This window comes from Pungitius pungitius, chromosome 15 (assembly GCF_949316345.1).
Source record: "Pungitius pungitius chromosome 15, fPunPun2.1, whole genome shotgun sequence".
NCBI classification, from domain to species: domain Eukaryota; kingdom Metazoa; phylum Chordata; class Actinopteri; order Perciformes; family Gasterosteidae; genus Pungitius; species Pungitius pungitius.
In genome coordinates, this window is record NC_084914.1 from 11,588,345 (window position 1) to 11,599,497 (window position 11,153).

Consider the following 11,153-nt stretch of genomic DNA (forward strand, 5'->3'; position numbering starts at 1 on the left):
TGTAGCTCTGTAAAAATCACAGATAAGAGTTTAGAGAACAAGCAGACTTTTATATTTCCCTTTTGGCCATTGAGCAATTATAGAAAAAGTTCTGTAGTATTCGATTAACTGAATAACAGTGATACAATATTTATTTATTAATATTTACATCAAGTCAATATTTTGCTCCCTAGGAATCAACAAAGAATCTGAACTTGATGGAATGGCTTCATAATTTCTACAAATTTGATGATGAAAATATCGTCCAAGGACCTACAGACACGGAGAAACCGGAGAAGAATCGGCGTGGACTCGGCAAAACAACTCGCAGATTTGGCTGCAGAGTCTTCTTCTGGAAATCCTGGTCTCCCTGTTAACTTCCATCAAAACAATCACATGGATGTTGCTCTTTAAGTTGCTGTTTTTATGTTTTTTTAATATGTAATTTTCTCTTGACATATTGGCATATTTGATTTATTGCTGTTTTAAACCTCCATTGCATCATGATGATCACATAGATGTTCTCAATAGCCCTCTGTTTTCATTTTAACCACCATAGATTAACTGTAACTTTTTCCAAATAATGATATATGTTTTTCCTTAGATTACATTGATTACATTATAAATAGTGGTTTGAGACGAAATTTACGGTGGCCGAGAAGGTTCAGACAAATACAAAAGCCACAACACAATCGCAAATGCCACAACACAACCGAACGCCGCAACACAACACGAACGCTGCAACACAACAGAAAAGCGAAAACGGAAGTACCTAAGTAACTGCCCACGGGAGCGAGCGTATTTTGGAGGAACGCCCACGGGAGCGAGCGTATTGTAGCGTGTCTGATTCTCAACATAATGGGTGCTTCTGTTTCAGACCTAATAGTCTACAGGAAGTGTGAAAATATGTAATGGCCACTAAATATTTCATGTTTTCTAAGTGAAGAGTTGCTGGGGAAAAGCTCCTGCAGAACCCAACAAAATAAAGAAACTGAGAAACTTCACTGCACCTTCTTGATGGCTGTAGGATTGGCTGTCCTATTAGCAGGGCCACCTGTTACAAATCAATCAGGATTACTCACATTCATGCATTCATCATGTGGGATGTGGGGTTCTCTGTGTGTGTCTTCTTGTATTTACTTTTTAGCTTGTAGAATAGATGTCCGCTTGTAGGACAGATGGCGTGACCGGATCGGTCCTTATAAGGCAGACAATGTGAATGGTGGAAGAGAGAGCACAGGAAAAATGAAGATAAAATATTATCTGAGATAACACACCTGCGACCGAAGGGAGAGCCAGTTTGAACCCATTTTCAGGGCAAGGCCGAAGGCTGCAGGAGAGAGTACCAGACACTCATTGTTCGGGGAAGGCGTTTGTTACAGAAGGATGAACTGGGTTGAACCAACGTTCAAGGGCACCAGAGGGATTAAAACAGGTCAGTGCCAGAAGGCAGGCGGACTTTGGAAGGGATTTGCTTGCGATACGTATTTCATTGTCTCCAGATATATCTGCGGAGAATTGCTCATGTACAACTTTTTCTCTTCTAAATAAATGTTAAACTTTTTAACTAATTTCCTGCAGTGGATTCTTCTATCAACCAACTCGGGTGGATAAGGAATATCCTAACAATTTTGGGGGCTCGTCCGGGATAGGAGTTTTCCTGCAGGGGGAATTCGGTCCAAGAGCTTTCACCTGCTGAACACTGCGTACTCCCAGGCCGGCCTCAAAACAAGGTAAGCAGAAACCTGTTACTAATTCTGCATATTGATTAATCTAAAATAAGGAGTACGCTGTGGATTGGTGGTGAAGGAACCAAATTGATACATGAGCAATTCGCTAAAGTTAATATTAAGGAAACCGGTAAAAGTGCACAACAATAGTACCGGCGAGTACTATTGGGTTTAGTAGGTACCGGCGAGTACCAAGGGATCTTCTATCCGACACAAATTAAAGGATCAGGGATCCTATTGGGTTTAGTAGGTACCGGCGAGTACTATTGGGTTTAGTAGGTACCGGCGAGTACCAAGGGATCTTCTATCCGACACAAATTAAAGGATCAGGGATCCTATTGGGTTTGGTGGGTACCGGCGAGTACCAAGGGATCAATGATCTGACACAAATAAAAGGATTTTGAATCCTAGTCTTTGGTTTGGCAACCCCATCAGTTCCTGACGAGGGCTGAAGTCGCTAGGTGAGTGTCCTGGGGATTTGAGGACCCCCGAAAACTGGTCTTTGGTTTGGCAACCCCATCAGACCCTGACGAGGGCTGAAGTCGCTAGGTGAGTGTCCTGGGGATTTGAGGACCCCCGAAAACTGGTCTTTGGTTTGGCAACCCCATCAGACCCTGACGAGGGCTGAAGTAGCTAGGTTGGAGTCCTGGGGATTTGAGGACCCCCGAATCCCAGGGTTGGAGTCCCTAGGAGTAAAAGCTCCTTAAATCCTGGGCTGCAGTCTCTGAGCAGCTCGTGTGTGTGTGTGTGTGTGTGGGTGCAAGCAAGCAGGAGAGTGAAAAAAGAAAAAAAAAAAAAAAAAAAAAAAGAGGGGAAACTGAGAACATAGACGGTCCGAGAGGTTAATATAAACTTTCGGTGTAATACATTGATGACCGAGAGGTTAACATAAACTTTCGGTGTAATACATTGATGACCGAGAGGTTAACATAAACTTTCGTTGTAATACATTGATTCTCGGAAGGTTAAGATAAACTTCCGTTATAATGCATTGATTTCGAAGGGTTAAAATAAACCTTCGTTACAATAAAAGAATTCTGGAAGTATAACATAAGTTCTCAGAACAAACGGGGAAGCTTGCTGGAGCTGCGGAGAACATTTACTGTGTCACACTGAGGTGACCAGCTGTCCGAGCGGGTTAAAGCGATATAACTGGGAACTGTTGTTGGAATGGAAGATGAATATGATCGGGAAACTGTTGACGGCGGCTGGGGGCCAGCGCCGGGGTATCGATGGAAAATAATAAACGACCAGCTGAGGCTGTTGTTGGTGGCGGTGGGTGGAGAGACCACCGGGAAAAAGAAGCATGAGGCTGTGGAGCGCACGGAACGCGCGGTTAGAAAGTTGTTAGAAAAGAAAGGCGTTAGTTTGGCAGACAGGCTGTCACTGGCGCAGATTTTGTGGGAGAAGGAGAGAGATTGTAGAGAAGAAAAGAAGGAGCTTGAGTCGAAACGCGAGAAGGCGAGTGTGTTGAAAAAAGGAAAACTTCGTAAAGAGATGGAGGATGTGGAGGACATGAGGTCCGCATTGTTTTCGTACTGGATAAAAAGTAAAGCCGTGGGGAGAAATAACCAGGAACGGTGTAATGAGGAAAGACCACCGGCATACGATGTTGAAATAAACGGTGTGAATTCGGCTTCTGCACCTGCTGGGTTGTATCCTGTATTAAATATAACGGGGGGAGAGTTGGAAGTTGAAGAAAGTGTACCACTGCGGGGTTGTCGGGGCAACGAGGTAACGGGGGAAAGCCGGCCTTTCGAAGCGCGTCAAAATCGGGAGGGGTTTAAAGAATGGACGGACTCACGCACTCCGGGGAGTAGGGACAGCTCAGAAGTGCAGCGGAGAAATAAGGCGGATAAGGGAAAGTATTTAGCCGGGGCGAATGAGCGGGTGAAAACACAATTGAGATACGGGGAATCACCAGACATGGGGGAGAGAGGAAAAAAAGGCTCTGCCTCGGCTCAGGAGGAGCAAAACGGGGAATGCGGGGATAACAGCGACCCAGAGATTCACGGGGAACCGGGAAAAATGTATCCGTTATTCATGTCTTCTCGAGGGGTTAATAAATACAAGCCGTGGTCGCTGGGAGACGTGTCTGCTCTTGTCGCGCAAATGCCTGCACCATCTGAAGGGGGAGATAAGTGGCTAAAACAACTCGATACGCTTACTAACGGACACACGCTGGCGCTCGGCGACTTTAGGGCTGTAGCAGCCAGATGCATGACCGCACATGATTTAGCGGACGTGGAAAACAGAGCGGGGGTGACCCGACAAGCCGATGACGACAGATTTTTGTATTTCGCGACGGAGATCGGGGACGCAATGCGCGAGAAATGGCCACTTCTAATGTCGACTAAAATACCGAAATTACCATGGGACGCGAAGAAAACCCCGCGCGCGTATTTGGACGAATGTAAAGAAACCTGGGTAAAAAGCACTAGCCATCATCCGGGAACGGAGGGCATACAGAGAGAATGGTTCAGACAGGCGGTGCTGGAGGGAGTACCAGAGGGGGTAAAAGCTAAAATGATCACTAATCCAGACTTGCCAGGAAGTGAATCTGCTGTGTGGGAAAGACATTTACTGCACCATTTACAGGACGCGACTGAGGAAGCGACAGGGGAAGAGAAGCAGCTAAAAGAATTACAGGCTCAGCTTCTTAGGCTTCAGCTCACTAAGGTCAAACAGAAAGTGAGCGAAAAGAAGCAGAAAGGGAAAGACGAGCGACAGATGACAGTCCAGGCTGCCCCAGCTGAAGGTAACGCCCCAGATTTGTATCCACTCCCACCATGGGAGGAGACGTCGTATGGGACAGCCCAGGGGTGGGGCCCAAACCGAGGGGGCGGTTATCGGGGAGGTTACAGAAGTAATTACAGGGGTGGCGCTGGTCGGAGAGGATCATACGGTGAGGGAGGAGAAAGAGGCGGCTACCAAGGGAGAGACGCTTGTTTCAACTGTGGTATGGAGGGGCACTGGCGCATGGAGTGTCCTAGCAAAAAGAAGAGACAGGGGAGAGGCAGGGGTGTCCCGTCTCAGGGGGCTTGGGCCCCCAATCCACATGCTGCGCCACCTAGGGGACAATACCCTGCACTGGAGGACTGGGGCTATGAGGCGGATGCCTCTCAGTGACACACCCCGATGGGAGACTCCGACAGCAGGGGCAGGGCAGACCCCATGCTGTCACTCACGGTACTGCAACAACAACGTCCGTTTCTCGTTGACACTGGGGCCACATACTCCACCATACAAGCAGCGGGCTCGTCTGCTATGTCCAAAGACAGTGTCAGCGTTATGGGATTCTCCGGGGTGTCACAGAAACTGCCTATAACAGTCCCCCTACCGGTGAAAGTGGGAAATCAGACATTGACTCACTCTTTTGTTGTCTCACCTCAAGTTCCAGTGAATCTTATGGGAAGGGATCTTCTCATCAAAACAGGGGCTTCAATCTTGTGCGGCCCGGACGGACTGAGTGTCACATTGCTGGATGGAACTGTGTTGCATTGCAATGACAATGGACAGACTAATGGCCAGTGGGTGATGCAGCCACTGCAACAACAACAGTGCGCAGACATTTACTGGGGCCTCCTAAAGCCTGAGTGTCCTGACATCCCAGGGGTGATGGCTCTTTACCAAAAGTGGAAGCCTTGGATAACTCTTCTTGATCCGTATGTTTCTCCTCCTGACCCGCCTCATGTAACATTGTTCTATGATAGACAAGGGGATGATTGCTACTGGGATGAATTTATGGGGCACTTAGAGAGCACTGAGTGGGAGGTGACGTCCCAAAACCTCTATGTGGGCCCAGAAGGGGTAGCCGCAGCTGTTGTCCTCTCTCCTGATCAATTGAAATGGTATTTAATGAGCCAAGAGGCGGTGCCACATGTATCGCTGGCTCTGCATCCCAAACATCAGGCTAAAGACTTGGGTCCAATGACTAAACGAGCAGTGCTGCTAGATGACTGGGTGTGCACTCAACTGCCTGATGTTTGTTTTTCTCCTTCCGCTAAGATGTACAGAATTTCAGGGAAAGCGACTAACACTGTCATTTTAACGCACGAACAGGTGTCCAGAGACCACGGAAGGGAGAAGACCGACCATCCCCACACAGCTATCCTTCTTGAGAAACTTCCAGACTACCTCTGGTCCGAAGGCCCGACTGACGTAGGTTTTTGTAACACATGTAAACCAGTAACGTTTGAAATTCAAAAGCGACCCCCCATTTGGCAGTCCCAATACCCTCACAAGCCAGCCGCGGCAGAGGGGATCAGGGACACTATAGAGGGACTCATTAAGTCAGGAGTACTGGAGCCCTCTCAGTCCGCCTGGAACACGCCCATTCTTCCGGTAGAAAAGGCAGCAACTGGTAAATATCGCATGGCACATGATCTCAGAAAGATAAACGACATGCTGGTAACGACAACGGTACCCGTCCCGAACCCATACACTGCGTTGACTAGTCTAACACCACAACAACAATGGTTCACGTGCATTGATTTGGCAAACGCGTTCTTTTGCATACCACTACAGGAAAACTTGCGGGATGTATTCTCATTCACATATGGGAACAAGCAACTACGTTATACTCGGCTACCGCAAGGATTTGCTCTTTCACCTGGTATTTTCAATCAAGTGTTAAAACAAGCATTGACAGGTTGTCCGCTCCCAGAGGGCACGACGCTGATCCAATACGTCGACGATATCCTCCTCGCATCCACTTCAGCTGAATCCTGTGTGGAAGCAACAGACACCATCTTACGCTGGTTGGCCACGACCGGTTTCAAGGTCAGTAAGTCAAAGTTGCAGGTCGCCAGGCGGCAGGTTTCGTTTCTGGGGAGAGTGCTGTCAGGAAGCGGCTCAGGGCTCTCAGCCGCGCACAGGTCCAGTATTCTCCACCATTCGCGTCCACAGAATGTAAAGGAAATGCTTTCCTTCCTAGGACTCACGGGGTTCAGCAGACAATTCATTCCGCGTTATTCAAATCTCACTCAGATTCTACGTGCAAAGGTAAACGAGAAGGGGATGAGGAACCTCACTGCTGAACTCGATTGGGACCAAGAGGCGGAGGAGGCATTTATTACACTAAAAACAGAGCTGGCGCAAGCCGCAGACCTTGCAGTTCCAGATTACAGCGCGCCGTTTTACCTGGACGTTTCTGAAACAACAGGGGTAGTAAATGGGGTTTTGTTTCAGAAAAAGGGGGAGGGTAAAAGGAAGGTGCTTCTGTATATCAGTGCCATGATGGACAACATGGAAAAACGACACCATGAATGCACACAACACGCAGCAGGGGTTGCAAAGCTATTAATGAAAACAGCACACATAGTCATGGGCCACCCACTACACGTGCTAACAACACACAGCATAGTAGCTTATGTAAACTCACAAACTTTCACGATGACGTCACTAAGACAAAGAAGGCTGAGCAAGCTGTTAGAAGCTCCAAACCTCACCTTCACACATGAAGGCATCAACATGGCTGATCACATGAGAGAGGGGAAACCACACCAATGTGAGTACAAGGTGGAGCTGGAAGCAAAAGCACGAACCGACTTAAAAAGCACACCACTGACACACTTTGATTGGCAATTGTTCACTGATGGCAGCTGCTTCAGACATCCACAACATGGGTTGCAGTCCGGATACGCGGTAGTCAGAAGTAATGGGGCAGGAACAGAGGTTCTGGAAGCGGGAAGAATTCAGGGTCAACAGTCAGCACAGAGAGCGGAGGTACTCGCGCTGATAAGAGCGCTACAGCTGGCAGAAGGGAAGGCAGTAAACATCTATACTGACTCGGCTTATGCGGTAGGAGCAGCTCACGTGGAGCTGGGGCAGTGGTTAAGAGCAGGTTTTCTGACGGCTGGAGGAAAACCGATTAAACACGAACCAGAAATGAAAGACTTGGCGGCAGCCTTGGCTCTACCAAGCACAGTGGCCATTATAAAGTGTAAAGGACACGAGCAGTCCAACAGCACGGTGGCAAAGGGAAACCAGGCAGCAGATCAAGCTGCAAAACAGGCTGCAGGGTATCAAATGGGGCTCCAAATGGTAAATGCAGAAGAAGAGGGACAGTTGGGGCCACAACTTAATGAGGAGCAAATTGCAGAAGCCCAAAAGGGGGCGTCTCCACAGGAGAAAACGGTGTGGAAACAAAGAGGGGCTACGGAGGCTGGAGGCCTCTGGAGGTCCCCGGACGGTCGTCCAGTGCTACCACCTGAAATCAGAAACAGGTGTTTGCAGGAGGCATACGGGATGGCACATGTGGGACACAAACAGATGAATAGGAATCTTTGTCACTGGTGGCATCCGTTTTTGGCAGACATGACACGTGAATATGTTAAGACCTGTAAAATATGCATCACGTTTAACCCAAAACCGATGGTGAAGCCGGAGATGGGGGTGTTTCCGTTGACATTGGTCCCGGGACGGGAAATAGTCATCGACTACACTGACATGATCACCCGATGCGAAGGTAAAAGGTATCTCCTGGTATGCGTGGACGCCTTGACCGGCTGGCCAGAGGCGTGGCCCACAAAAAAAGAGGACAGTAAATCTGTTATCAAATGTTTGATAAACCATTACATACCAAGACATGGGTTCCCTGAGAAAGTCAGGTCTGACAACGGCACACACTTCAAAAATCATGACCTACAAGAAGTGGAGAGAATGTTGGGTCTGAAACATGCTTTTGGTACAGTATATCACCCCCAATCCCAAGGGAAAGTAGAACGCATGAACCAAAACTTAAAACAAAAATTGGCTAAAATCTGTGCACAGACAAATTTAACCTGGGTTCAAGCCCTCCCACTTGCATTAATGGCCATCAGAAGCTCAGTCAATCAGGGTACAGGTTTCACCCCATACGAGCTGACCACTGGAAGACAGTTTCCCGGACCAAGCGCAGGCTTGAAGCTCCAGCCTGACCCGGAGACACCGACAGGTGAGTATGCAAGTCAATATAACGAACTACGAGCTCTCGTTTCAGATTTTGCAGTCCAGGTGCGAGACAAAACCGGAGGGCAGAACACCCCTGATCCCCACACAACAGCCTGGGTCCTCCTGAGGGTCATTAAGAGGAAGTGGTCGGAGCCACGGTGGACAGGACCATACCAGGTGGAGGAGAGAACCTCACACGCTGTGAGGCTGAGAGGGAAAGGGGACACCTGGTACCACTGGAGCCAGTGCGCCCCCGCGGACGAACCGGGTCGCACTCTTCAGGACATCCTGACAACGCAGCAGAAAGAGACGGAACTGGGCACTGGATAGTGCCCGGACGTGCTCTCGGCGGGCAGTGACCGACAGACACCCAGTGCATGGTGTTCTGTGTTGACTGTCTACAACGAAAGAAGAAGACCAGCGACAAAGAAATGCACAATGCTATCCTCTCCTCTCCTCTGTTCTATCTTTCTCAATTCTCCGCAGTTAGTTTAGTTGAAATAGAGAATGTTGAGCACGCTTAATATTTCCATAATTGCTATGGGGGGGGGTAACGGTTGTTATTGCATTAGCTCTTATATACTTAGCTGTCACAGGTTCCACCTTGTTTGTTTGAGTGTTATTACAGTGTTGATACTATATAGCTTGGGTTGTTTTTGGGTATATCTTTCTGTGAGTTGTTTGTGTAATCTAGTGGAAAGGAAGCGAGCCACAGTAAGCGACAGAACCAACACTTGGGGGTCCCTTCTCAAAGTCAGACACGAAAAGACAGGGCGTGGTGTAAGGTAAGAGGTTTAAAGGTCCGGGGGGAGGCCCTCCTCCATCAGTATCACAACAGACCGGCATGATGGGCAACGGCTCCAGGGGTGGAGGACTCTCTAGCGACCTTTGTGGGCATACTCGTCACTTGCGGTTGTTGTTTTATTCCCTGTGCCAGAGCGCTCTGTTTACGCCTTATCTCCACAGCGATTCAACCTGAGGGGGGGAACATGATGCCATTGTTGGCCTTGAAGGGCATAGAGGACTTAGAGGAGGAGGTCGACCCGGCAGACTTACTCCATTAGTTAGGGTGATCTCTGTAAGAGATCAAAAGGGGGAAATTGTGGGATGTGGGGTTCTCTGTGTGTGTCTTCTTGTATTTACTTTTTAGCTTGTAGAATAGATGTCCGCTTGTAGGACAGATGGCGTGACCGGATCGGTCCTTATAAGGCAGACAATGTGAATGGTGGAAGAGAGAGCACAGGAAAAATGAAGATAAAATATTATCTGAGATAACACACCTGCGACCGAAGGGAGAGCCAGTTTGAACCCATTTTCAGGGCAAGGCCGAAGGCTGCAGGAGAGAGTACCAGACACTCATTGTTCGGGGAAGGCGTTTGTTACAGAAGGATGAACTGGGTTGAACCAACGTTCAAGGGCACCAGAGGGATTAAAACAGGTCAGTGCCAGAAGGCAGGCGGACTTTGGAAGGGATTTGCTTGCGATACGTATTTCATTGTCTCCAGATATATCTGCGGAGAATTGCTCATGTACAACTTTTTCTCTTCTAAATAAATGTTAAACTTTTTAACTAATTTCCTGCAGTGGATTCTTCTATCAACCAACTCGGGTGGATAAGGAATATCCTAACAATCACATAGTATTTCTGCCTACACGGGCCCTCTTGTGCTGGCCAGTTTCTGTGTCACCTTTGTTGCAGAGGAAGCTGTTCTTTTCATTGTAAAATCCAGATACTAAAAATGTCGTGAATATCTGCATGTGTGTTTGATGTTCCCAGTGATCTTTGTGATAGTCCAGCAGAGCAATAAACCCCTCGCTTTGCACACACCCATTCATTGTCAATCCTTGATGCTCCTTGCCAATCATTGAAGAAAATCGTTTTGTGTGTATTTGTGCTGTTCCTTTTGGCATGCAAACTCAAACCAACAAAATATGCTGTACGTGACATTTGCGCATGCTGTGGAAGTATTCAATATTCATAAATCATCATTTGCATTTCTCCTGCTACAGGAGTGCATAAAATATGTTTAATAAAAAATCCCACATCAACACACCGATGAGCATGCATTTAAGCCGCTTTGCAGCGCCGCACATCCTAAAGGTCCGTCTGCTTAAGATGCATCAATCCTCCCTGCATGCGTATTATTCATGTAGAAATGTGAGGAGAATTTAGTGAGGTGTATTGGGTGTAGAAAAAAGCTGTCACGGCTCGTGAGAGGGATCCAGAAGCAAACGCCGGAAACAGGTAAAGTATAAGCACAAAATGCGTATTTATTGTCTCTCTTTCCAAACGACAACTGAAATACTCTGGCCTTCCGGCAATCCTCCGCACCGAACGTAGAACTGAATGTCTCTCAAAAACAACTCAAATACTCAGGCCTTCCGGCAATGCACCGCCGTCGTCGGCGGCGTCCCGTGTCTCCCTCGTGACGTAGGGATGGAAGCCGCTGAAGTCTCCGGACCCAGGAAAACGCGTGTCTGGAAGGCTGTACTCGGCAATCCCTCGGCGCC

At 48.0% G+C, this 11,153-nt stretch overlaps 2 protein-coding genes across 2 annotated transcripts; both read left to right on the forward strand.

Moving 5' to 3' along the window:
* Positions 1-1,081: 1,081 nt before the first annotated feature.
* On the forward strand, positions 1,082-4,838 carry LOC134105308 (uncharacterized). The gene is made up of 2 exons (XM_062557899.1): positions 1,082-1,414; positions 1,561-4,838. The coding sequence occupies exon 2, from the start codon at positions 2,880-2,882 to the stop codon at positions 4,836-4,838; it is 1,959 nt and encodes a 652-aa protein (XP_062413883.1). The 5' UTR covers positions 1,082-1,414; positions 1,561-2,879.
* LOC134105306 (uncharacterized) lies at positions 4,747-10,271 on the forward strand. Its single transcript, XM_062557898.1, has 2 exons — positions 4,747-9,434; positions 9,665-10,271. Exon 1 carries the CDS (start codon positions 4,848-4,850, stop codon positions 8,970-8,972), a length of 4,125 nt encoding a protein of 1,374 aa, XP_062413882.1. The 5' UTR covers positions 4,747-4,847; the 3' UTR covers positions 8,973-9,434; positions 9,665-10,271.
* Positions 10,272-11,153: the final 882 nt, after the last annotated feature.

Bases quoted from the DNA above. Each gene is read 5' to 3' on its own strand.
- LOC134105308 (XM_062557899.1), top strand. From the start codon at position 2,880: ATGGAAGATGAATATGATCGGGAAACTGTTGACGGCGGCTGGGGGCCA.
- LOC134105306 (XM_062557898.1), top strand. From the start codon at position 4,848: ATGGGAGACTCCGACAGCAGGGGCAGGGCAGACCCCATGCTGTCACTC.